Source organism: Antechinus flavipes, chromosome 5, assembly GCF_016432865.1.
Source record: "Antechinus flavipes isolate AdamAnt ecotype Samford, QLD, Australia chromosome 5, AdamAnt_v2, whole genome shotgun sequence".
Taxonomy (NCBI): Eukaryota; Metazoa; Chordata; class Mammalia; order Dasyuromorphia; family Dasyuridae; genus Antechinus; species Antechinus flavipes.
The window spans coordinates 19,230,919-19,255,621 of NC_067402.1; the positions used below are offsets into that span (position 1 = coordinate 19,230,919).

Sequence of the window (24,703 nt, forward strand, 5' to 3'; positions counted from 1 at the left end):
TATTAGTTGCCCCTCTGCAGGGAAGCCCCTCCGAGCTTTAGCCCCTTTTCCCCCAGACTGTGGGGTCGGTGTCCCAGCTCAAAAGGACTTCACTCTGTGGGGGAGCTCCCTTGTGGCCGACCGGACCGAGGTGAGCGTGGAAGGTTCTGTCACGGCTCAGACACAAACCGTCCGTGTGGACCCCGGACTCTCCGTACCGTAGGGGATAGTGTACCAGACTTTTGAGTGAGAGATTGCGTCCATTATAACAGGGGTCCTCAAACTTTTAACTAGGGAGCCAGTTCACTGTCCCTCAGACTGTTGGAGGGCCAGACTATAGTAAAAACAAAACTTTTGTTTTGTGGCCCTTTAAATAAACTTCCTAGCCCTGGGTGAGGGGGATAAATGTCCTCAGCTGCCGCATCTGGCCCGCGGGCCGTAGTTTGAGGACCCCTGAATTATACCCTTGTGAGAAAGGCCTAATTAAATGTAGAACCGTTCCGTCTGGCTGACTGGTATCAGTGATAATCGTGGAAAGCAGCAGAAAGCCAGTGCTGAAAAACCCTCCCCATCTACGGCCCCCAGGGGACAGAGTGAAGTCACAGGGAGGCCAATGGAAGCCTGAGGTGGGGGGGTCTCCCTGACCCTCAGAGCTGCTCCAGAGTGGAGCCTTGTCAGGTGGGGCTTCCGGCCTCTTCCAGCTCACCTTCCATCTCCACCGCCCAGTTGTGGTGAGGGAGAGGGCAGGGGCCATGTCTTTGCCTTCCTTCGTATCCCCCCTTCGCATGGCACACAGGGCTCCCCCTTCCGGGAGGCGCGGCGACCCTTCCTCAGGGATGTTACATGGGGGGCCTTTTGTTTCTGGCCCGGACTGGCAGGCGGCCAGGCTCCTTGGACTCTCGGTTTTAGGTTTCTGTGATTTTATCTTCCCTGCAGCGTCTGATCCATGGAAGGCCCTTAGTAATTATTTGTTGAGAGAGAAAAAATCCTCAGCGAAATCAGAGCTTGCCAATGGTTCTCCCCCATCTCTCACCCCCGCCCTCTTGGCCATTTAGTAAGTGACCTGTTGCATTTGCTTGGAGCTAGTTGGAAATGTGGATGGGCTTCAGGGACAGGCTCCTGGACAGCTCCACGAAGCTCCATCTGGAGGACGCATCCTAAAGCTGGACAGGCTTGTCCGTGTCCCGGGAAGCCGCAACTCCAGGCCGTCCCTTCCAAACCCTGTAAAGACAAGGACGAGTTTTTCCAGGGGAGATTTGGGGACAGAAGGCAAAGGGACGGACCCCAGGCTTGGAGGGGAGGGGGGTGCAGGTGGTGGGCCGGTATGACAAAGCAGGAAGAGCTAGACCACAAATCTCACCAGCTGGGTGATCTTGGAAAAGTCATGTGATTGATCTGAACCTTGGTTTCTTCCTCTATAAAATGACAATAATGATGCTTGCACATTTTTTAATATGAATTTTATTTTATATGAATATATAATATTTTTATTTTATTTTATATTATTTTATATGAATATATAACATAAAACATATAATTATACATGAAACAATTATACAATATAAAATAGAATTATATATAATATAAAATATATTACATATAAATGTAATACAAATATACATATATGTATATTACATATATATAGTCACAGGACTGTCACAAGGATTCTATAAAGTATAAAAGAGCTAAAGAATTGGGAGGGTTTTAAAAAATGTTTCCTTTTTCTTTAACTTTTTAATTGAGGCCTTTGGTTTTGACACTGCTTTATTCCCAAGTAGATAGATCCCTCTCCCTCCCTTCCCCTCATAACAAAGAAGGGGGAGGGGTTCAGCAAAACTCCGGCAGTGGAGGCTGTCTTCCACACCCATAGTCCCCCACTTCTGCAAATTAGAAAGGGAAGCGCATTGTGTCCTTTCCTGGTCAGGACACCTGTCCCCTCATCCCTCCCTCCTTTTTCCTTTTATTCACCTGTGGCTGGGATGTCTCAGGGAGCTGTCTCAGGTAGGAGGAAGGAACTCCCTGATCAGCGATCAAAGAGGAAAGTGGAAGTTCCGTCTTCAAGGAGCTCGCACTTTATTAGGGAAAACACGTACAGGACCATGGGATTGGGCAGAAGGCGAGACTGGGGCCAGGGACTGGACTTGTGATGTCTCTGACATAAGGAACTCCCGGTGAGGAAGCTCCCTTCCCACGTGGGGACTCCCAGACAAGGGAGATGTGGGGGCCCTTGAAGGGGCCAGGACGGGTCCGGTGCTGGACAAGAGCCAGATCTTCCCGACTTCCAGCCCAGTTCCGTCCCCTGCACAGCCCCGAGAGAGAGTGTGAGCCAATATTCCCTGAGTCCTCTACCCTCAGGACCCAGGGGGAGATGCTTTTCTCTGCACCTCTGTTTCCCCACCTGTGGAATGGGGAGATGGATGCAATTGCCTCAGTGGTCCCTTTCCTTCTAGGAGATGGGGAGCCCCCTCCCCAGCACTGCTTATTCTCCAAAGCGGGGGATGATGAGGTTCTGTCTGCTCGGGGCTCAGGAGGCTCGGCAGGTTCATTAGTGCTGGGCGGGTCTTGGGTTTCTGGGGGAAAGAACTTTTTTTTTTTTTTTTAAATAAAGGCTCAGGGCTGGCCGGGTTCTGCCTCCAAGATGGAAGACACGCCAAGGAAGCCCGGAATTTCTGGCATGTCCCACGCCTCTGGGCCGTGGCGTCCACGTACCGGTGCTGGGGAGCCGGCCCAAGCAGAGCCACGTGGCCCTGGCTGGGAAGCCAGATGGCCCTTTTCTCCCCAAAGCCCTGTTTTCCTTTAAAAAAGGGGGGCAATTCCAGGAGTTTTATGGGCCCTTTTCTCCCCAAAGCCTTCTTTTCCTTTAAAAAAGGGGCCCACAGTGGAGGAGCAGTGGGTAGAGACCAAAGGGGGAAGACCGGCTGGTGCTGGGGCAAAGGCTTCCTCATTGTCCCCCATCTCAGATGGAGTGCGCTGTCTCAGGGTGGGGGGGGGTCTTCAGTCTGGGCCGGGACGCCCGGGAACATGGCAGGGCGGAGGCTGATGGCCCCAGAGCCTTCCCACGCCGAGGGCTGGGACTAGGGTCCTGTAGAGACTCTCCCTAAAGTTGGTCGGGAGGGAGGGAGGGAAAGAGGGAAGAGAAAGGAGAGGAAGAGACAAAAACAGAAACACAGAGAGGAAGACAGAGACTGAGAGATAGAGACAGAAAGAGACAGAGACAGACAGAGACAGAGAGAGAGACAGGAGCGAGGGAGGGGACTGTGATCCCCCTCAGAGAAACATCCGAAGCCCGAATTGCTCTTTCTCTCCCTCTGCTGTTTCCTGGCTCTGGCCCCCCCCCATGATGAGGAGGGAGCAGATGTGGGGGGAAGGAGGGGGGGGCTGGTCAGGCTGGTTCTCCTGGCCCGGGGTTTATTGAGGGACTTTGTGGGGCCGGGCTGTGATGTGGGGCTCTCCCTGATAGAGTTTAATGGCGTGTGTTTGAGTGTCTGGGTGTGAGTGTGTGTGTGAGTGTAGCAAAGGTGCTCCAGCACCATTCCGTTGCCATGGCGACAGCCTCCCAGTGCTGCTGAGATGCAGAGGGAGCCCCCTCCTCAGCAGCCGCCCCACACTCAGCTTCCTCCTCTGTGATTTCAAACACTTCCTGAGTCAGAGGGCCAGACCTGAGTTCCAATCCCTCCCGGTTCTGCTCACTTGGGGCTCAGGCCGGCGGCTCCCTCTCCCTGGCTCAGCTTCCTCAGCTGTGAAGTGACCGGATCAACCTGGGAAGTCCCTTCTCCTTTCCATCTAGGGGCCCTAGGATCACGTCCCCCCTAGGTGTGGGGGTGCAGGACACGTGGGCACCCGGGCCAGAGAGGGCCACACCAGAGGCTCCGGGGAACGGGGAGGGGGGCGTGGTTCCCCCCGGGGGCAGTGTGAGGAGGGGGGGGCAGCTCGGCAAATAAACCTGTATGGTTGTCTGAGTTTTGTAAGGGACAGAGACAGAGACAAAGAGTAGAAAAAGAGACAGAGAGAGAGGAAGAGAGAGAGAAAAACAGGAGAGAGAGAGAGGGGGAGAGGGAGGAGAGAGACACAGAGAGAAAGAGACCCACAGACCTCCACCCGTTTGCCCAACCGGGGTGGGGGAAGCTGACTTTAAGGGCCAGAAGGCTGGGCAGGGGCTGGGCAGAGAAATGAACCAGTCGGGGGGGGGGGGGCTTTTTCAGGGAAATGCTGACCGATGGCCCTTTGGGCTTCATTTTCAATCTCCTCTGACTTGCGGTTCAATTAGCTGAGAGAGGAAAATGGGTCTGGGCTTGTCCAGAAGCCGCAAGCCTGAGTGGGCCCCGCTCGCTCTGCGGGGCAGTTCTGGGAAGTGACGAGAGGCCCGTTGTCTGGGCCGGCCACGGGATCCCGCTGTGGGTGAGACTGCTGTAAAAAGGCAAAGGGAGACGGGACAGAGATGGGGGGAGGGCAGGGCTCAAGCCCACGGCCTTTGCTCTCAGAAGTAAATCCCAGTAACAGCTCAGGTTTATAAAGCTCTTCCCCGTCGGTCGGCAAAGCACTTCCCATTCTATCTCCTCGGATTCTCACCTCCCTGGGAATTAGGTGATAATTATCTTCATTTTACTGATGAGGGAAATGAGGCAGGCTTGCATAGGGTCACTTAGTTGGTGTCTGAAGTCAAATTTCAGCTCCTTTCTTCTTGATTCCAGTCCATTTAGCTTCTCATGACAGACAAAACTTAGTATTGAAAATTTTAATTTAAGGAGCATTTGTTAAGGGCCTGCTGTGTGGCCAGTCCCGCGGTAGACACTGGGCAAACCAAATCTGGCTGCCATTCTCCTGGAGGTGTACTCGTCTATACAGGGTCCAAGTTAAGTTAAGGAAGATGGCCCCTGACCTTAGACTTGAGAAAAGATGAAGATTCTGTGAGAAGGAGATGATTGGACACAGGGCAAACCCTTTGCAAACCTTCCATCTTTATATAGCTTCTTCTATCATCTTCATTCCCGTCATCCTATCCCAAGGTCACAGAGAAAGTATGGGGCAGACTCAGGGATTTGAACCCAGAACCTTGGATTCTTATAATACACACACACACATACATGTACATATATATATATAATTATGTATTAAATTAAATTTTCCAATTCCATGTACAAACCTTTTTGTACCTTTGAGCTCCATATTCTCTTCCTCTCTCCAATCCCTCTCCCACCCAAAATCTCCAGTATACCAAAATCTCCAAAAAAAAAAAGCCATGCAAAAATTATTTTCATGTCAGCCACATTACAAAAGAACCCCCCCCCAAATAAAGTAAAACCATTGCTTCAACTCCCACTGCAGAACCCCGTCCTCCCCAGCCCCAGCGGCCTGAACAGCAGCGTCTGTGATATAGATTACAGACTCAGCTTTGTGCCCACTCCGTCATGGCTGAGATCTGTTAACTATCTCAGGTGAAGGATATGGGGCACAGAGATCCAAATAATGCTCTGTGCTTGGTCCTTGAGGGAGTCAGAGGCTAGCTAGGATATAAGGCACTTGAAGGCGGGGCCTATTTCACTTGTGTCTTTTTGTTCCACGGGCCAGACATAGTTCCTGACATAGATGGTTAAAAAATACTTCATTGGGCACAGTAGGTGCCTAATAGATGCTTCAGTGGGCACAGTGGGTACCTAATAGATGCTTCATTGGGCACAAAAAAGTGTCTAATAGATGCTTCATTAGGCACAAAAAGTGCCTAATAAATGCTTCATCAAGCATTGCAGGTGCCTAATAGGTGCTGATTGTTGAAAATCCCCTTTGCCATGTGTGGCTGTGGGGCGGTTTGGGGCCTGGATGATGAGGGGGTTAGGTGTGTATGGGGAGGCTACCAAGCTTCCCTCCGGCCCAAGATCTGGGACTCGGATCCTTCTCCCTGAGCTCAGGGCCGGCAGCTGGGGGCGGGTGGGCTCCAGACCCAGGCTGTCCCTCTGAAGGCTTCCTCTCTGCCTTTGCCCTCCTAGGCTTCCTGGCTCTGGAGAAGGCTGCGTGGGAAAAGGCGCCCTCTCACCGGCTTCTGCTTCTTCCTGGCCATGTCCGTGGTGGTTCTCACCGGCTTCTCCCCGGGCTTCCCCGGGGCTCCCACTGAGCCTCCCGGCTGGGCCCGCCGACCCCCCAGGGCGATGGACGTCATTGCTCCGGCCGGCCCAAAGGCTCCGAGCTCCAGGCATCCCGGGAGGATGGTGCCCCAGGGACCCCGGGTCTCCCCGGAGAGCCCCAGCCTGGTCTGCAAGGATGACGGAGGCTCCCGAGGCAGAGGCCGCAGCCGGGCCCACCTGGGCAAGCCCAGCGGCCGCCGGGGCCGGGCCAAGAGGGACGTCGCCGCCCGCACCGTGGCCGCTCGGGGAGAGTCCAGCGCCACAAGTCACCCCGGCGGGGCCAGGAAGGTTCTTCGGGGGAGGAGGGACGCCAGGGGCCAGAGAGCCAAGGGCCCTGAGGCTTTGAGGCGAGGCCGGCGGGATGCCCGCCTCCCAGAGCTGCCAATCAAGGAGGTGCCTCCCGGACGGGAAGGAAGGCTGGGCCAGAAGCCCTCCGCGGCTGGGCCGCCCGCTCTCGCTTCCCTGCACGAGGCCTTCGGGGCTGGCGGGGGCGCCCCGGGGGATGCGGCTGTTCAGGCCGCTGGGGCTGGGGAGGATCCGGGGCCGGGGCCCGAGGACCGGGCGGGCAGCCACGCCCAGGGCCGGACCGCGAGTCTGTGGCCAGCTTCCGCCGGAGAGCTTCGGGCCTCTGCCTGGTGCGGGCCCGGGGAGGGCGGACCCCCGGGGGCGGGGGAAACCCCTCCGTGGTTCTCAGCGGACGACGTGTGGAAGATGCGGCTGCTGGCCCGCGGGGAGGTGACGGGCAGAGCCCGGGTCCCGGGGCATGGGCAGGTGCTCCGCGTGGGCCTCTCCGTCGGGGGCGGCCCCGGGGGCGCGCCCCCGGACCTGGGCCGCCTCTGCTCCGAGGGCCGCTGCGGGCTGATCAAACGGGCGCAGGACCTCCCGGAGGTGCTGGCCTTCCACCTGGACCGCGTGCTGGGCTTGTCCCGCAGCCTGCCCGTGGTGGCGCGCCGTTTCCACAGCCCCCTGCTGCCCTACCGCTTCACGCGCGGCGAGCCCCGGCCCGTGGTCTGGTGGGCCCCCGACGTCCGGCACCTGAACGACAGCGACAACGACCAGAATTCCTTTGCCCTGGGATGGCAGCGCTACCAAGCCCTGCTCCGGCTCCGCTGCGGCTCCGGGGCCCCGCTGGCCCAGCCGCCCTGCCTGGGCATCCGCCACACCGAGTGGGCTCGCCTGGCCCTCTTTGATTTCCTCCTGCAGGTAGGCGGCTCTTTGTTGGGGAGGGGAGGGAAGGAGCTCCGAGGGCTCAGGGCGGGGAGGGCCCCTCGAGGGCTCAGGGCGGGGAGGGCCCCTCGAGGGCTCAGGGCGGGGAGGGCCCCTCGAGGGCTCCTGCTCCGTGTTGCTCCGAGAGTCCCGCTCCCTGAATGGGGGAGTGTGCCGAGCTCCCTAAGCACCTTCAGGGCACGGGGCAGCAGGAGGAGGGGAGGAGCTCCCGGGGGTGTTCCTGGGTCTCCGGCCATCCAGCCTGGCCATTGGCCCTCTCCCCGCTGCCGCAGACCCCCGACAATCCCTGCTTGTCCGAGTGAATCCCTTGTGCTCCGGGGCGTTGCCCGGGGCCAGACCCACCGGATGGGTGAGCTGTGGCCGGGGGCGTGGTCATCCGCCCTCGGGCTCCCCCACCCCCCATCTCAGGCTCTGGAACAAGTCCAGGCTACCTTCGCTTCTGGGAACCACGTGCTGGTGATTGGGCCATTCATCCTGTGACTCCCAGACCGAATCGCTCCCCATATTCGGGGTCTAGTCCATTCGAGGGCAGTCAACAAGCGCTTATTAAGCACCTCCTGTGTGCCAGGCCCCGAGTTAAACCCTGGGAATAACCCCTCCCCCAACAAAAAGAAGGAGCTGCGGTCCTGTGGGGCTCCGGGCTAACGGAGGAGACGCCGTTCGTTAGCGCTTTTCCAGGAATAGGCTCTTGTGTCTCCGGAGCAGGGAGAACGGGCGGGGGAGGACCAGGATGGAGGCACTCCGTGGCCGCCTGCCAGTGGCCGGTAGCGTCTCCCTCTTCGGTCTCCGGCCCTGAGGCCCGGTCCCAGGTGAGCGCGCACACTGCAGCTCTCTGTTCGGAACAAAACCCCAGTGTCCTCCCTCCGCCCCCGGGCCGGCTGCCGGCCCGGGCCAGCCCTCAGACCTTCTGGGCTCCTGCCACGGCCTTCCTGGTTCTCTCCCTTGCTCCATCCTTCCTCGAAAACCCAGGGCAGAGCTGGCACAGGACTCGGGTTTCCAGAGACAGGCTTTGGCAAGGGCTGGGATAAAGCGCGTGCATCCTGGGGAGCATCTGGAGCACCCCGCGGCTTTCCGCACAGAAAGCCTTTTGTCTCCTGAGGGAGCCCTTTGGGGAGCACTGATTCCTTACCTCATGGGTGGAGGCCCCCCGGAGCCCCCATCCCCCGCCCCTCAGCTGGAGTCCCCCTCCCCCCACAGCTGGTAAGCCTGTGGCTGGGAGGGGGAGGGGTCCGAGCCCTGGGAAGGCACAGAAGGACCCAACAGGAGCCGCCATGTTGGCCCGGAATAAATCCCACCCTTGGAAGCGCTCTGTGTGACGCTGGCCCGGCCCCGCCACTGTCCCGCCGCATCCCGGCGCCCTCGGAGAGGAAGCCCGGTCCCCGGGGCCTGTTCCCTGGCGAGCCTCCGAGGCCGCCCAGCTGGACAGGCCTGAGCCCTCTCTGGCTCCTTGAGGTCTGCAAAGCCGTTATTTTCCTGAGCCCCTCAAGCCTGGGAGGGGCCTCCTCCTGGCTGCGGTGCCAGGTCTCCCAGTGGGGGGCAGCATCTGCGCCTGGGCCCCCCCAGACCCCCCCCCAAATGCGCGCTGCCCTAAAGGGTGTCCCGAAAGTCCGACGGCAGCTTGGAGAGTTAGGGAGTCCGGTACTTCCTGCGGGGACTCGGTGCACGCACAGGCAGGTTAACAGGAAGGGACTTTTAGGAGGCAGCGAGTAGGAACAGGGGAAGCGAGAAGAGCTTTGTCCAGGAGGGGGCGCCGGAGCCGAACGTGACCAAAGGCAGGGACTGCAGGAGGGCTGCGGGGTGAGGTTCCAGCCAGGCGGGGCTCCCGGGGAGGAGGAGGGAGTAGGGAGGACGGGCGAGAGCGGAAGAGCTCCAGGAGAGCCTGAAGTAAGGCCCAAAGGGTGGGTGGGAGCTGAGAGGTGGATCCCTGTATCACATGAGGAAAGACTAACAATTAGTTATCCCAAAAGGGGGGGTCGTTGGGAGGTCTGTGACTTGGGAAGGGTCTCCACGGCCTCGGAGTTTTTCCTTGTGAAAGTTACAGTTGGGGTGAATCCGGGGTTAACCCTTTTTGCGTTAGCCAAGGGCGCCCCCCATCCTTTGGGCAATGTGAAGGGACCTATGGACACCTGCTCGTTCTCCTGGCTTTAAATCATGAAATAAAAAACAATTACAAAGGAAACCAATGAGGAGGAAATGGGCACGGTTCTTTTAAGTTCTCAAATACAAACTTAAGACTCCCTGACTCGGGAACAGCTGGTGGGGCAGTGGTGGGGCACTGAGGAGGGCCCGCGCTGAAATCCGGCCTCAGACACTTACAACTCACTTAACCCTGCTCAACCCCCCAAAGGATCTTTGGACCAGACTGAACTCCTGGATCATAGGGTCATAGATCAGGGCGGGGAGCTCCACGTTTCATAGATGGGGAAGCCAAGACCAGGGAAGTTCGTGTCCAGAGAGGTCACAGAGCTGGGAAGCGTGGGGTCAGCACGGCCGGTCCAGACCGCCCACGTCTGAGGTCCTGATTCAGCAGCAGCTCAGGAAATGCATCGTTACTCATCTGACAGTGATGGCCCAACCTCCCGAGGGAGGGGACGGCGGGACCCACCCAATGAGATCAGGATGTTCCCTGGGCTCAGGTCAATGCTTGAGGTTCTGCTCCTCCTGATGAGCCCCCGGGGACCACCCTGCTCTCTCCTTCCCTTTTAGATTATTCTTGAGACAGGACTAACAGCTGACGTTTCCATAGCAACGGGAAGCTTGCAAACTGGCTTCTGTGTATTATTTCATCTGAACCCCACATCCCTGATGGGGAGTATGAGGTTATTGACCTGCTTTAGGGAGAAGTAGCCAAAGCCAGAAATAAGTGGCTCACCTGTAGCTAATAGCTATCAGAGGCCGGATCGAAACCAGCTGATTCTGGATTTGAGCGCCACGTTCTGTCCATCATTCTGTCCTTCTGCTGACTTAGAGATCCTGGTCTGGCTGTTTGAGCGGCCTGTTCCATGGAACTCCTCAGCCGTCCAATGGAGTTAATAATACGGGCCGTGATTGTCTCATAAGGTGTTCATGAGGGTCAAATGAGATGTGCATGTGTATATGGCTGTGTGTGTGTGTGTGTATATGTCTCTGTGTGTGTCTGTCTCTGTGTGTGTGTATGTGTGTCCGAGCTGGCACTTGAACAAAGTCTTCCTGGGACCAGCTTCCCACCCTCCACACCGCCTCTCGTGTAACTGCGTTTTCCAGGCTGCCCCGACAGGATAAAACAAGGCCCCTTGGTCATTAGAAGGTATTATGGGAAGCAGCCTAATGTGTGGGAAAGAAATAAAATTGGAGATTGAGTCGGTCTCATGCTTGGTTGCCCGTGGACAGAATTTGTGGTCTCCGCTATGAAGAAAGGAGAACTACCCCTGGAGACTTAGGATGCCCCCATTCAGAGTTAGAAAAATGGAATCTTTCTGCTGACTTGCCCGTTTGGCTCTTGTTGAGAGACTGGAAATCAGCATTTTCTAAGTAGGATTCATCTTCTCTGTTCTTTCCTGTTCAGATTAAGGCCGCTTAATCTTCTGCCTAGAAAATCATAGCCTGCTGTTTCAGAGATTATTATCATGTTACCCACTGAGACAGACTATTTATTATTGGAGCCTGTCAAGAAAAGGAGATGCTTTACTAGGCAACCATGGCCATATTTACCCACCCAGGAATATCAGGGACAGGAACTGGAAAAAACTAACCAGCATATAAAAAAGAAAGGTGCTCAACTAAAATATGTTCTCATTATGGCCTGAGACAGGGAATTATTATTAATCTTTATTACTAACAGCAGGAGAAGCTGGTGGATGCAGAGTCTGGAAACACTTTGAAAAAATAGCCACAGCCAAAAAAAAAAAAAAAAAAAGAAAGAAATTTCAGAAGGAACTCCTCGAGCCTAGTCCCATAGTCCTTCAGGGCTCTGTGGAACTGACCAATTAAAAGGAGAACTTTATACTTTGGGATGGACTCCTCTCTCCTGTGACGGCAAAGGAAGAGGCCCTACATGTACCCCAAAGTCAGAAGGATTTAGCTGTTTGCAGTGAGTGGGAGTCATAGCTCTAGTTTTCCACTTGTCTCCAGGGAGATTTCCTGTCTCTTTCCACCATGCAGCCTTGGAAAAGCGGTTTGTATACATAAAAGTGTAATCGTATAAATGCTTAATTGTCCTAATAACCAAGAGTGAAGAGAAAAAAAATTCAGCTTTGCTTCCACAGGTCATGCATTCACAGGATCTGCGTGGGTGAATCCCAGCTCTGCCACTGATCTTGAGCAAATCAGCCTTTCCCTGCCTCAGTTTCCTTATATCCAAGAATGAGGGAATTAGGCTATGGAATCGTCCAGGGAGAGCGATAGTTGTCTGGAGTCAGTGTGGATTACTTTCTCCTTTCACTGGGAAAGAGGGCAAGACATGGAGTCTTTGGCTCCTTCCCACACTCCCTGCTGCCCCAAGACTCTCTCTCCCTCTCCACAGCCAAAAATAACTGGAAGAACGGAGGAGCAGAGGGGGGCTCCAGGCTAGGGATGCATCAGGAAGGGAAGAGATGAGGTGGGAGGGAAACTTGATGCTCTGGGCATCTGCCTGCCCAGCAGGGGCTGTGAGTCCCTGAGTCTGAGATGGGGGGAGAGTTTGCTTTCAGCAAAACTCCGTGAAAGATTCTGAGAGGAAAGAGTCCCACAATTGGATGGGAATCCTGGGCCAGGTCATCAAGCTGATGGTTTCCTCTCCTTATCCCTTCCAGTTTGCCTCAATGTCCTCACCTCAAATGAGCTGGAGAAAAAAATGGCAAATATCCCCTTTTCTTTGCCAAGAAAACCCCAAATGAACAACATCAAGTTTTTTTCCCCTATTTTATTGATGTGGGTATTTCTTGCCTCCTTAGCTCTCCTCGGAGAAGGTAAATCCCTCTAAGGCAAAAATGGTTCATCTTGTCTTTGCATCCCCAGCACCCTCATGAGGGGGGGAACAGCACATGGCAAGTTGCTTAGCAAATGCTTGGGGAATTGAACTAAACGGGGATCACAGATGTAGAATTTGGGGGTCAGTTAGTCAAGACATTTACATTGTCCTACTGTGTGCCAGACTAAGCTCTGGAGATACAAGAAAGGCAAAGACAAAACAAACGTCTCGGTTCTGCTCTCCGGGAGCTCCCATCTAATGGGGGCAAGACGGGCAAACACTATGTGCAAAAGAGGCCCTTACAGGATAATGGAGACCGTAGAGGACCACAGACACTGGGGAACTCTGGGAAAAGTATGCTTGAAGCAGGGATATTTACGGCAGGGCGGTTACTCAGTGTGAGTGATGAGATGATGGTTCTTTAGTTCACACATTCTTAGTGTGTATGTATATGTACATATATGTGTATGTACATAATGATGTAATCCCTCTAGTTAGCTTATACTTAGTGTGATGTGGTGATGTGGTGGGCACATGCTCAGTGTGCTGTAATGATGTCATTGTACTGAGGTATTTAAGGGCTGAGAGGACTGGAGACGAGAGGGTGTGCTCCAGCTCCCTCTCGGACTCCGGACTCCATCCTTGACCGGCCTCATGGTGGCTCTCCTGCCTTCATCACTTCTCCACCTAAGACCAAGACCCGTCCAGAGATCCTCCAGAAAGCTTGTCTGGACACTTCAGAGACGGTCCCCAGAGGGAAGGGGCCAGCCGTGAGCAGAGGGAGGAAGGGCTTCCTGCGGAGAGCAGGATTCCACTGGGACCTGGAGGAGCCCAGAAGGTGGAGATGAGAGAGTGAAGTCCAGGTCTGGGGCAGCAGGGACAGCCGGAGCGGCCATTTCATCCAGTATTTCCCATAGGAAACGAGGTTCAAAAATACATCTGGGAAGGATAAAGACACACACACACAGAGGAAGGATAAACACACACGAAGGATAAAAACACACACACACCCAGGAAGGATAAAAACACAGAAGGATGACTTGGTATTTGAGCCAAGATCCTCTGAGCATTGGTGAGGACCAGGGTTGGGATCCCCCTTGGATATTTACAACCTGAAGGTCTTGGTCAAATCCCTTTTTCTCTCTTTAGCATCATCTTCTTCATCTATTAAACAAGAATAATAGCGGCACCCACCTCCCAGTGCTATAAGGACTAAATGACAAAATATTTGTAAAGCATTTTGTAGCCCTTACAGTGCTGTATAAATGCTAACTATTATATTCTACAGAATCCATGGTTCTTTGCCAGGCTATAGTACCTTACCTAATCAAGATCTCATAGGAATTGGAGTGGATGTAACTTCAGAGAATCATCTAATCTACTTAATACACACACATATCTCTCACATATGTATGTAAATACCCACACAAATATACACATGTGTACATGTATTTGTGTGTCTGTATAAATACAGAATGAAAAAAAATCTATTAAGCTCTTAACAGTGTGCCAAACATTGGGGATGCAAAATGAGAGCCCTTGTTCCTAATAAACTCATGCTCTTATTTGAGGAGACAGCACATAGAATCATGGGCATGGACACGGACATGGACATAGACATAGATATCAGCATCAGGGGCAGGACAGATGGTAAGGTCCAGGGCTCCAGAAGGCGCAGCATCAGACAGATAGCAGTGATCCTCTATCTTATTGGAAGGATTATTGTTCGTGACTCCCACCTCGGTCCTGTGGACAGCCATGTTGCCTTTCCTGCCTGACGATTCTAGATGGAGCCTGAATAGCCCAAGATTAGAGGAGGATAGAAAGGAAAGAGGAAAAGTATTCTACGCTGGTAGATCTTCTCTCTTAGTTGGCCCAGATCTTGTATAACTCTCATAAATCATAGGATTTAGAACTCAAAAGGTCCAACCTCCTATATTATACAGTTGAGAAAATTAAAGCTTAGATGGGAAACACGGCTGACCCAGATCGCTTCCTATTTGTACAGAACCCTGCTTTTTCTCTCAGTAATTTGATATTCAAGAAAGTGGAAAGTCAAGCATATCTGGAAGGGGTAGATATTAAACTGGAAAATAAATCATTAGGAAAATAGTTGGCCTGGGTCCTTTTTGGCAGCTCCAGTGCACTGCTAAAGTGGAATTTCTTTTACAGGGAAGGGTAGAAGAGGGCAGGGAAAGAAAGAACCAGACAGCAGAACAGAATAAATCATTGGATGACTATTTGGTGTGGTTGCTCAGACTTTGAAAGTAAACCTGGCTTTCAAAAAATGAGGTGTCACATACCACTTGTGGCACAAAAATCCCTTCTCCCCCCTCTATAAACAAATGCCTATGGTTCATATCTGAAAATAACAGTAAAGAGTAGAGAAATCTCAGCAAATTATTGCTGGGGGAAAAGGAGGGAGGGAGAAAGAGAGAAATGGGGGAGGGAATGGAGATGGAGAGAAGAGATGACAGATAAAGGGAGAGAGATGGAAAGGGAGGAAGGAGAAAAAGAAGGATGAAAAGAAAGAAGGAAGGAAGAAAGAAGAGAGTAAGGAAAGAGAAGAGGAAGAAAAGAAAAAGAAGAGGAAGAAAAGAAAGAGGGGAGGAAGGAAGGAAAGAAAAAAGGAAGGGAGGAAGGAAAGAAGGAAGAAAAGAAAGAAGGAAAGAAAGGAGGGGGAGGGAGAGTGAGAAGAAAATAGAAGGGGAGAAGAAGTAGAGAGAGAATAGAGAGGGAAGAAAGTGAAGAGAGACAAAGTCACAGAAACAGAGCAAGAATAAAAGAAAGAAAAAGGAAGGAAAGGAAGGGAGGAAAAGAGCCAGGGAGAGGAAATCTCCTAGGAGAGAATAGAACGTTTTTCCATTGCACCCAATGTCTCCGGCCCGCTGTCCCGGTACAGAGGCAGGACACCTATCAGGCTGGGGAAGATGGGGCCCATGGAGACGGAGCTGAGGCCGAGCCAGGAGATGACGGTCCCTCGGGTCCCTCAGCGGGTCAGGCCCCATTTGGAACCCTGCGCTCGGGCAGGGACGCTCGGCAAGCCACGCGGGAGAGGCTGGGCGAAGGGCCGAAGGCCAGAGGTTTCTGAGGAGAGAGACCTAAGGCCACGTGAGGCTCCGTGTGTGGTCCGGGTGTCCGAGTGTTCCAGGGACCGGGTTTGGGTTCCAGGGCCAGAGGGGAACGCAGAGCACGTGGCCAAGGCCCCCCTCCTGACTGTGCGGACGTCTCGGCTAGGACGGAGGGGACTCGCGCTGGACAACGGCCGCTTTTCATCTCAGTTTGCACGTGACGCTAGGCCAGTCTCTTTGAGAAACCATCATCCCCTGCCTGATGCTATTTTAATATACTAATGACGTAATGGGGGTGACAAGAGCGCTTTCTCCCAAACAAGCCGGAAATAGCTTCATAACGAGCTAATCCAGAGATAAGGAAACTGAGACTGCGAGGAAAAGGACTTCCCGAGGGTCTGAGGCAGGATTCGAACTCAGTTCTTCCGCCTTTCGCGCCGGAGGCTCCGCTCCTGCTGGCGCGCTCCTGAGCCTCGGTGGCCGCCCCCTTGCGTGCTTGTGGCGGAGGAGCCCGTCCCGACTCTCTGAGGGGGCTCAGAGCCTCCCCTGAGGGCAGCCCTCCCCCGGCCGTCATTCGCCTCCCACAGCCCAGCGGAGACCAGGAAAGGAAGGCTCCCGCTTGCAGCTTGGTGGCCGGGAAGGCCGGGAGGGACTGGGCCCGGCCCTGGAGCAATGGAGTAGCAAGGTAGCAGGAGCGCCCTCTGGCTTCTTCTCCGGGGTCTGCCTCTGAAATAAGCTGCTTCTGGAGAGCGGCCCCTAGGGGAAGTGTTCCGCGCTGCAGTCATGGAGGGAGGGGGGTGGTCCTGAGTGTGACATGGGGCGTCCCTGGTGGGAAGAGAAATTCTCCGAGGTGGGGGCCCCTGGGCCTGCGGGGGCCCCACACTCTGGTCGGGAATCCAGCGGCAGACACGTCCCTCAACCCGGGTCTATCAAGCGTGTGTTCCAGTCATCAGGGAACGGCAGGGAGAATGGGGGCAGTCCTACCAAGTCTGCCCCTCAGGGAAGGCCGCAGGAGGGAGGGGGCCTTGCTCCGCCCCGTCACGGAGCCTCCTCTGTGCCCCCGATGGGGTTTGACGGTCACATGACTCTTGGGTCACTGCCCCTGGAGGGCTCCTACTTGACCTTAGACGACCAGAAAATGAAAACCGGTGTCTGTGGAGACGGGGCTTTGTGGCCCCAAACGGCTCCTTCCGGGTGCCCCTCTCGCTGCCCCTCCGGCTGACATCTGTGAAAAGTGAGGGAGCATTGCTGGCTGGGTTGGGGGAGCCGGGAGGGATTCCCCCCTTTCCAAGTAAGGGAACCAATGAGCAAGCTAAGATTTTTTTTTAATGTTTAATTTCTCTCTCTCTATTTTTTGCTGAGGCTCCTGGGGGTAAGTGACTTGCCCGGGATCCCACAGCCAGGAAGAGCTAAGTGTCTGAGGCCAGATTTGAACTCAGGCCCTCCTGACTCCAGGGCTGCTGCTCTATCTGCTGCCCCACCGGGCTGCCCCTTGATTTCTCTTTTCTAAGTTAAGGTGACCATGAAAGAGACCAGGAACCTGGCAGAAAGGATGGACAGTCCTTGTCCTCTGGCGCCTCAGGGAGCCCCGGAGCGAACAACGGGCCTACTTTAATCATAGAAATTTCCATCCAGAAACCATCTGCACGACCTTTGCCAGGACTTCCCCCCTTTCAGCCAGACCACGTTCTGAAGGATCCGCAATTTGCCTCTTAAAGGTTATTCTCCCTTTGGCCTTACACGGTCTCATCTCCCAAGCCATCTTTCCATTTCCTCTGGGACCATCTTTCTGCTTCTCCCTTCCTCACCTACTTCCTTTCACTGACATATTGGCAGTGGGGTCCACTCAAAACTGACGGTTAACGAGTGTAACCAGGAGGCCGGCTAGACCCCAATCTGACTCTCCGTGGGCTTCCTTTGGCTTATGTCCTCACCCACGATCCCTTGGGGGAACCTCAGAATGTGGCTCATGTCTCTTCTACAAAGGGCATTCGGGGGCAGCTAGGGGGCGCCGTGGATAGAGCAGCAGCCCTGGAGTCAGGAGGACCTGAGTTCAAATCTGACCTCAGACACTTCACACTTCCTGGCTGTGGGACCCTGGGCAAGTCACTTAACCCCTATTGCTTCAGCAAATAAGTAAATAAAAAGGGCATTCAGTAGTAAACAGAATCAGGAGAACATTGTGCGCACTAATGGCAAGACTTCTGCTAGATTTCGCTCTTTTCATCAACACATTGATCCGAGAAGGCCCCGACAGCCTTGGGGAGAAGCAGCCGTCAGCCTCCGAGAGAGCGTGGAGACTGACTGCGTGTCCAAGCCTGGCATTTCCACTTTGCTTTGGCTTCCTTGTGCTTTTTCCCTCTGGTTCCGATTTTCCTTTCACAACGTGCGGAATATGTTTAAAGTCAGCCTCCAGATATAAGCTAGATCGGGTCGCTTGCTCCCTCGGGAGCCGGGAGTGGGGGGAGGGAGACAAGAAAAGTGAAACTCCGAAGCAGATGCTTGGTGAGAGCTGTCTTTACTTGTAACTGGAAAAAGAAAATGGCGTTGAATTAAAAAAATAAAAGGGATGCTCAACTGCCCTGCGAGAATCAGGCTGACTAACAGGACGAGGAAGAGGACAGGCTTTATTTAGTCTGGTGGAAAACACCGCACGGGGTTGGGAAATGTTTCCAAATGGAAACTGTTCCCCGTTTTCTGGGGAGCACGCAGCCGTCCGCTCCCGATGGGATTCCCATCCACGGGATTCCCAGGAGCCTCAGCTCGGAGTGTGGATCGCTTTGGGTCCTTCCCTGGCTCCTTTGGGCAGCCCAAGGTCCAGCTCAGTTGGGTGTCCCTCCGTGACCGCTGACCGCCCCTGCGAGGAGCAAACCATAAAACGAATGGACGTGGGGTAGTAGGGCCTGGGATGAGAGACATCGCAGGGGAGACGGCCACTAGGCGACGCTGCGAGATATAGTGGCCGCTCTCCGGACTGCAGAGTGCGCTCTGAAGGGCACGGGGGTCTCCTGCAGGTCCACGACCGCCTGGATCGCCACTGCTGCGGCTTTGAGCCTGAGCCATCGGACCCGTGTCTAGAGGAAAGGCTCCGGGAGAAGTGCCGGAATCCGGGCGAGCTGCTCCTCGTCCACATCCTGGTACGTGCCTCCTGCGCCCTCAGCCTCCCCCTTCCACAGCCGCTGAGGAGGCAGGTTACAGCCCCAGGAAAGGGATCAGCCGGGCCCAGAATCACAGAACCATACAGGGGGACAGTCATCCCAAGCCGTACCCCAGAGCGCTCCCCTGTCATCATCCACCTTCGCCACCATCCCTGGCCAGAGACCTCCGAGGGCCTCCTCTCTGCTCCCGGAACAAGGGCTCTTTCTAATGTATCTGGGGGGGAATCTCATGGAACCCCGGAGGGGTCGCCCCCAGAGTACAGCTCAGCTGCTTGAGAACAAATAATCCATATTAAGAAAATTCCATTCTGCTGGGGCCTCTGTTTCCTCCTCTGTAGAACGGGGAATAACAACCTATGTAGACCCTCCTTGCAGGGTGGTTTGATGATGCAGGAGACAGAATCAGACAATCTGAGTTCAAATCCCACAGCAGAGACGATAGGTGACATGACCCCGCTCAAAGCATTTTGGTTCTCCCAGACTCAGTTTTCTTATCTGAAAAGTGGGAACATAGCAGCACTTAGCTCCCAGAATTGCCATGAGGATCTCATGAGGTCACCTGTGTAAAGCGCTTCGCAAATCTTAAAATGCTGGACGATGGTGAGGGCCTTCTGCTTATCTATGGCAAGTGAGGCGTTCGTAAGGAACAAATGAGGTCGTGTCTATAAAACACTTTCCAAACTCTATAGTGTGCTATAAATGGGAGTTGCCATTGTTGTTGCCATCATCATCATCATCATCATCATCATCATCATCATCATCATCCATCTCACCCTGACCATCATTATTCTTCCCCTTCCCCAAAGGTCCGGGAGAGTGACCCGTCTCGCTTGGTGTACATCGACAACGCTGGCAAACTTTTGCACCCACAAACCAAGCTGAACTTCCGCCTTCTCGAGGGCATCGATGGGTATGTTCAGGGATGCGGATCTCGGCAACAGGACTGGGGGGAGAGAAGGGATACGGAAAAGGCATTAGATGTATTCTGTTTGTCCTAGGGGAAATAACGAGGGGAATGGGTGGAAGTTACACAGGGAACAATTCTGTTTGGGGTCAGGAAAAACTTATTCACGATGATTGCTGTTTTGAAATGGCCTGGGATGCCTTGAAAGGTAGTGAGCAGGTCCTCCCCTGATCCCCTGAGAGATTTTCAAGAGGAAGAAGGGAGGGAAACGAGCATTTATTAAGCACTTACTGTTTACCAGGCACAGTTCTAAGGCAGCTGCCTTACCCCACCCCCCTACAAATGCAAGTGCCCTTAGGGAGCTTACAAGCAGAGGCTGGATGACCCCTTGTTGGCTGGGTGGCCACCCAGGTCCATTTGAGCTCTGACACTCTGTCGTTCTGTGGACTGATCTGAAAGACCGGCAGCGCCATTTGAGTGGGTGCCACGTCCTCCACGGCCACAGAGCTGGACGAGACCTCAGAGAGAGCCCACACGAGTAACCGGAGAGTTTCTATGGCAATAGCTCCCGCCACAGACACAAAATGACATCGTTCCTGATTTTCTCTTTCACTGGCCACACTCCTTAGAGTACGGACTCTCCTCAAGGTCTCCTGCTGCCCATTGGAAAGAGATTTATCATTCCTTAGACACAGGATTTAGGTCTGGAAAGGACCACAGGGGCCTTCTAGCCTTTTAAGAGTGGATCCCCAGAAGCCCTTGCCTTCGTGAGTGATGTAGCCAGAGGCACATTAGATATTCCTAGACAGGAGGCTGGTTTCCCCGGGCTTTGGCTATTTGGAGGTTCTACAAGCTCAGGATTTAGAGATGGAAGAGTCCGTTCTTCACTTTCTAGGTGAGGAGGTAGCAGTAAGGAGGTAGTAGGAGCCTCAGAGGGGTCGTGTTCCACTGTGGGCACCATGTTGGAAAGGACGTTGGGAAGCGGAGGGATCCCAGGATGGCGGAGGGGCGTGTCAGGTGATTAGATGAATAAATAGGGGACGCTTGCCCTGGAGAACAAGGGGAACATCGCAGCTGCCTTTAAGTTTCTGAAAATGGTCACGGGGGGTCGGTGGGGGTTAGAACTGTTCTCCGGCACCAAATTGGGAAAGACGAACGGATGTTGCCGAGGAGGAGACTTAGGTTTGCTGTGAACCTTCTTCACTATTTGAGCTTCCAAAAGTGAATCGACTTCATTGGGGAAAAGTGGGTTTCTTCTGCCTGGAGATTTTCAAGCAAAAACTAGATGATGGAGCGGTGACTTTTTGGTCCGGTGTGGGTTAGACTAGGTGGTTTCTGAGGTCCAGGATTCTGTGATTTTGTGACTTTCCAAGGTCACACAGATAAAGATCGGAAACCAGGGCCTCTAGCTTCAAATCCAACCCTCTGTCCACGATATTTCCGGCAGCACTTTGGTGCTGCAGGGTCCCACCAGAACCTTGTGCCTGCCAAGGAGGAGAGGTTGGTTTCCCATTCTGCTTACATAAGTCCGAGCTGGCTCCATCGCAGCATAGAGAATCATCCCCTTCCAGCCACCCGAGGGGGCAGCGAGATCCCCAGCCCAGTCCTTCCCATACCCTGGCCAGAGAGACCGGCCTTCCTTCTCTTTGGGGCATTTCCCACCAAAAGGAGTGAATTTGCCTCCCAGCCCAGCCAACTCTGCTGAGAGAGGCCAGGCTCCTCTCCTTGGTTCTGCCTAAGACCAGACTCATCAAAAGGCACTAATTATGCAGCTTCCTACTAGCAGAAGCCCCAGACAACCGGTATCACAGCCTCCCCCATAAGGAAGGACGAGCCCGGCTCCCGCCGGGGACTCAGGGAGCCGAGTCTGCCCGACTCTTACTAGGATCCTAATCCAGCTTCACCTGACAGGCAGCCCGCTGGGGGGGGGGTGATGGTGGGCTACATACAGGGGGTCTGGTCCCCATCCCACCTCTGCTCTTTACCTCACACCCACGCTGAATTTAAGTTCTTAGAACTGCTCGGGGGCTCACTGGTGTCCAAAACCACCGCGTGGGCCCCCACTTTCCCTCTGAACCCCCTGCCATCAACCAGAACTAGGCACGGGACATCATGGGACATTTACTTAAAACGAAAAGCACATAACAAGGTAGTACATTCAGCAGGTATTCTGCCACGTCCGTCTCCCAAGCTGCTTCCCTCCTCACGCTCCGTCCGGAGGCAACGGAGCCCCCGGCCACTCGGTGCCTTAGGACTGACCGGCATAGAGCTGCAAGATAGAGCAGAACCAGAGCGTAGACAGAGAGAGGGAGATGGGGAGAGAGATAGAGGGAGAGAGATAGATATTGGGGGGGGCAGAGAGATAGAGATGAAGGATGGATAAAGATAGATATTAGAGAGATGAATAGATACATAGAGATATGACAGATGGATAGATCTTTCGATAAAGAGATAGATGGATAAATAAAGATAAATGACTGAGATGGATAGGGAGAGATATATTTAAATAAAGAGATAGTGAAATGGATAAAGAGAGATGAAAAATGGATAGAGATCGATATTTAGAAAGAGAGAGAGATAGAGAACAATAGATATATAGACAGAGATAGTCAGATAAAGGGATAGAGATCGGTAGGAAGGGGCTGACTGACAAAAAGCGACGCCGTGCGGACTGCCGGCGCCAGCGGCCTGAAGCTCACCACTAGTGCGGGGGGACCAACAGAACGGCTGAAGTTTTTAGTGGCGGAGAAGGCTCAGAGTCCAGCTGGAAGTGACCTCAGAGGTCTGTCCCTTCGTTTACAGATGAGGAAACTGAGACCCAGAGAGGTTAAGTTCTAACCAATAAATATGTATTAGGCACCTCCTGTACACAAGGCCTGTGCTAAGCCTGGGGATAAGATGAATAGAAAGAAAAAGCCCCTGCCCTCGGGGAACTTGCGTCTAAGTGGGAAGACAGCCCCGGAAGAACACAGGAAAAAGAAGGGGCTGCCTTGTTCCATGGGGCCGAAAGCAGGCAAAGCAGCAGGTGCCGAGGGCAGTTACGTGGCAGAGTCTGATCCCAGATTCAGGGCTCCGACCCCGGCACCCCACTGCGCCTCTGCCCAAGGGCTCAGGGTGGATGAAAGGCCAGGGGAGCAGCCTGGGCTCCTCAGCCCCTCCAGGCTGCCTTCTTCCTGGCTCTCTCCTCCCTCTGGCTGCGTGAGCCTCCCACATCTCCCTTTCTGCTTCCCCGTCGGCCCCAGAGATCCCCGGGCTGCCAGTGCAGGGAAGTTTGGGGTCTATGGGAGGGTGAGCTCTCCCCTCCATTACACTTGCTGGCTGTAGCCACCCTGAGCCTGAGTTTTCTCTCAGGAAAGCTGAGGATCACCAGACCCCCCCCCCCCACCAGGGCAGCTGGCTTTGTAGGCCTTAAAAACCCTCCTTTGGATGTTCGCCCTCCCTGAACCTCCTTGTGCTTCTCCAGACCCCCTCCAGCTGAGGGGGGTTGGGGGGGGTTGGCTTTGCAGGCCTTAAAGAGGGTCCTTCGGATGCTCCTCCCTGATCCTCCTTGTGCTTCCTTTCCGTCCTGGGCGCCGGCCCATCTCCTCCAGGTTCCCGGAATCAGCCGTGAAGGTCATTGCCTCTGGGTGCTTGGAGAATTTGCTGCTCAGGTCTCTGCAGACGGACCCGGAGTTCTGGGACAGCCAGGGAGGGCCCCGGGGCCTGAAGCCTTTGCTCCTCCCCATCGCGGAGAGGGCCCAGGTGCTGCTGGAGTACATCCGGGAGCGCAACCTGACCCTGTTCGGCGAGGAGGCCGGAGGAGGGCACGGGCTGCCCCTCACCTGATCAGAGAACACGGGCAGCGGGGAGCCTGGCTCTCAGGGCTGCCCATGCTGAAAAAGCACATTCTCCACGGTGCAAATGAAATGTGGAAATGTTGGGACTCGCTGCTCGCTGAGGGGGTCCCGACCAGCCGCTGGGCCACGTGGGCGTGTGGCCTTTGCCCCCTCCCCACCGCCTCTCTGTCATCCTCCTCCCCTTCTGATGTTCGCAGGGATGACTCTCCTCGGAGGGACGACGTCTTAGAGAAATTTCCCTCCCCCCCTACGAGCACTGACTGAGCATCCATGCCAGGCGGGCACCTGTGCCAGGCGCTGCCCTCGAGGAGCTTGCGTTCTGCGGGAAGGCGCAAAGGCTTCCTGACTCTCAGAGCCCACATGGGGCTACATTTGTCCGGGAGCCGCAAGGCTCCGTCTCACTGCGTGGACAAAGGCGCTGCCCCCGTCTGCTCGTGCTCCTGAGAGCGCATGGTGGCCAGGGGGAGCCTCGCCTTTGTCGGAGGGCGGAAGCCAGTCCCCCTGGGCCCTGGGCAACCCCGAGGGCTCTGGGAGAAGCGGCGTCCAGTCAGCGGGACAGAGAGGAGGAGAAGTTATTGGGGGAGGCGGGTGTGTCAGTGTCTGCTCTGACCTCTGAGCCGCCTTGTTTTCCCCTGTGATTTTTAGTGGGGAAGGGAACCAGCTCTCGAAGCTTTTTGATTGTAATGTCTCTGTGAGCACCTCCAGTCCCTGGCTCCAAGGTCAGTCCCACAGTCACTGAGCCGTGGCAACTCTCACGGCTAAATTGGATGGGGTTCTAGAGCGGGGTTCTAGAGCGGGGTTCTAGAGCGGGGCTTTACCTTGGGATTCGCAGACCCCTGGGGGCGGGGGTGGGGGCGGAGTACCGAGGGATTCCCCCAGCTTCTCACTGAAGTTTAGCATTGCCTTTTCCTATTGAAGAGCAAGATTCTGAGCAGGGAGTCACGGGATGTCACAATGATGGGGTTAGTTAGGAGCCTCAGCCTGGGAAGGTCCGCTCACCCAAGAACCATTTATACACCGACAAGAGCCACGTGAAAAAAGGTGGCGTTAGAAATAAAATAAAAAGGCAACAAAATATGCACGCGGTGATGTCCGGGCGAGCCTGGGAAAGTCCGAGCTCACGCCTCGTTTCTTTGGCCAGATGGATGGTCAGTCAGAGAAGGCCGGGGCTGGATCTGCTGCCCGCCGGGTCTCTGCTGTCAGTTTGGGGGAACGGGAACTCGTTGGGGCTTTTGCGGGCTGTAGCCCTTCCCCACGAGCCAGACTGCCCTAGGACGGCCGCCCCGCCTTTGCTGACGGTCACCGATGCTCGCTTAGTCTTTTCTTCCCTGGTACCTAAAGCCCATTTATCCTGACCACACTTTGTTGGACCCTCTACAGGCTTGGGGATGGGCGCGTCTGGGTGTGTGTCTGTGTGTGTGAGAGGGTGTGTGTGAGTGAGTGTATGTGTGTGTGTGTGTGTGTGTGTGTATGTGTGAGTGT

General features: G+C 54.6%; 1 protein-coding gene across 1 annotated transcript in view; it reads left to right on the plus strand.

Moving 5' to 3' along the window:
• The window catches only part of GASK1A (golgi associated kinase 1A), a 56,151-nt gene extending 31,853 nt beyond the window's left edge, over nucleotides 1-24,298 (plus strand). The window contains exons 2-5 of the mRNA XM_052001109.1: nucleotides 5,964-7,301; nucleotides 18,338-18,460; nucleotides 19,288-19,391; nucleotides 22,976-24,298. Coding sequence (XP_051857069.1) covers nucleotides 5,964-7,301; nucleotides 18,338-18,460; nucleotides 19,288-19,391; nucleotides 22,976-23,210 — 1,800 coding nt within the window. The 3' untranslated portion in view covers nucleotides 23,211-24,298. The remainder of the gene's footprint in view (nucleotides 1-5,963; nucleotides 7,302-18,337; nucleotides 18,461-19,287; nucleotides 19,392-22,975) is intronic.
• The last annotated feature ends 405 nt before the right edge of the window (nucleotides 24,299-24,703 follow it).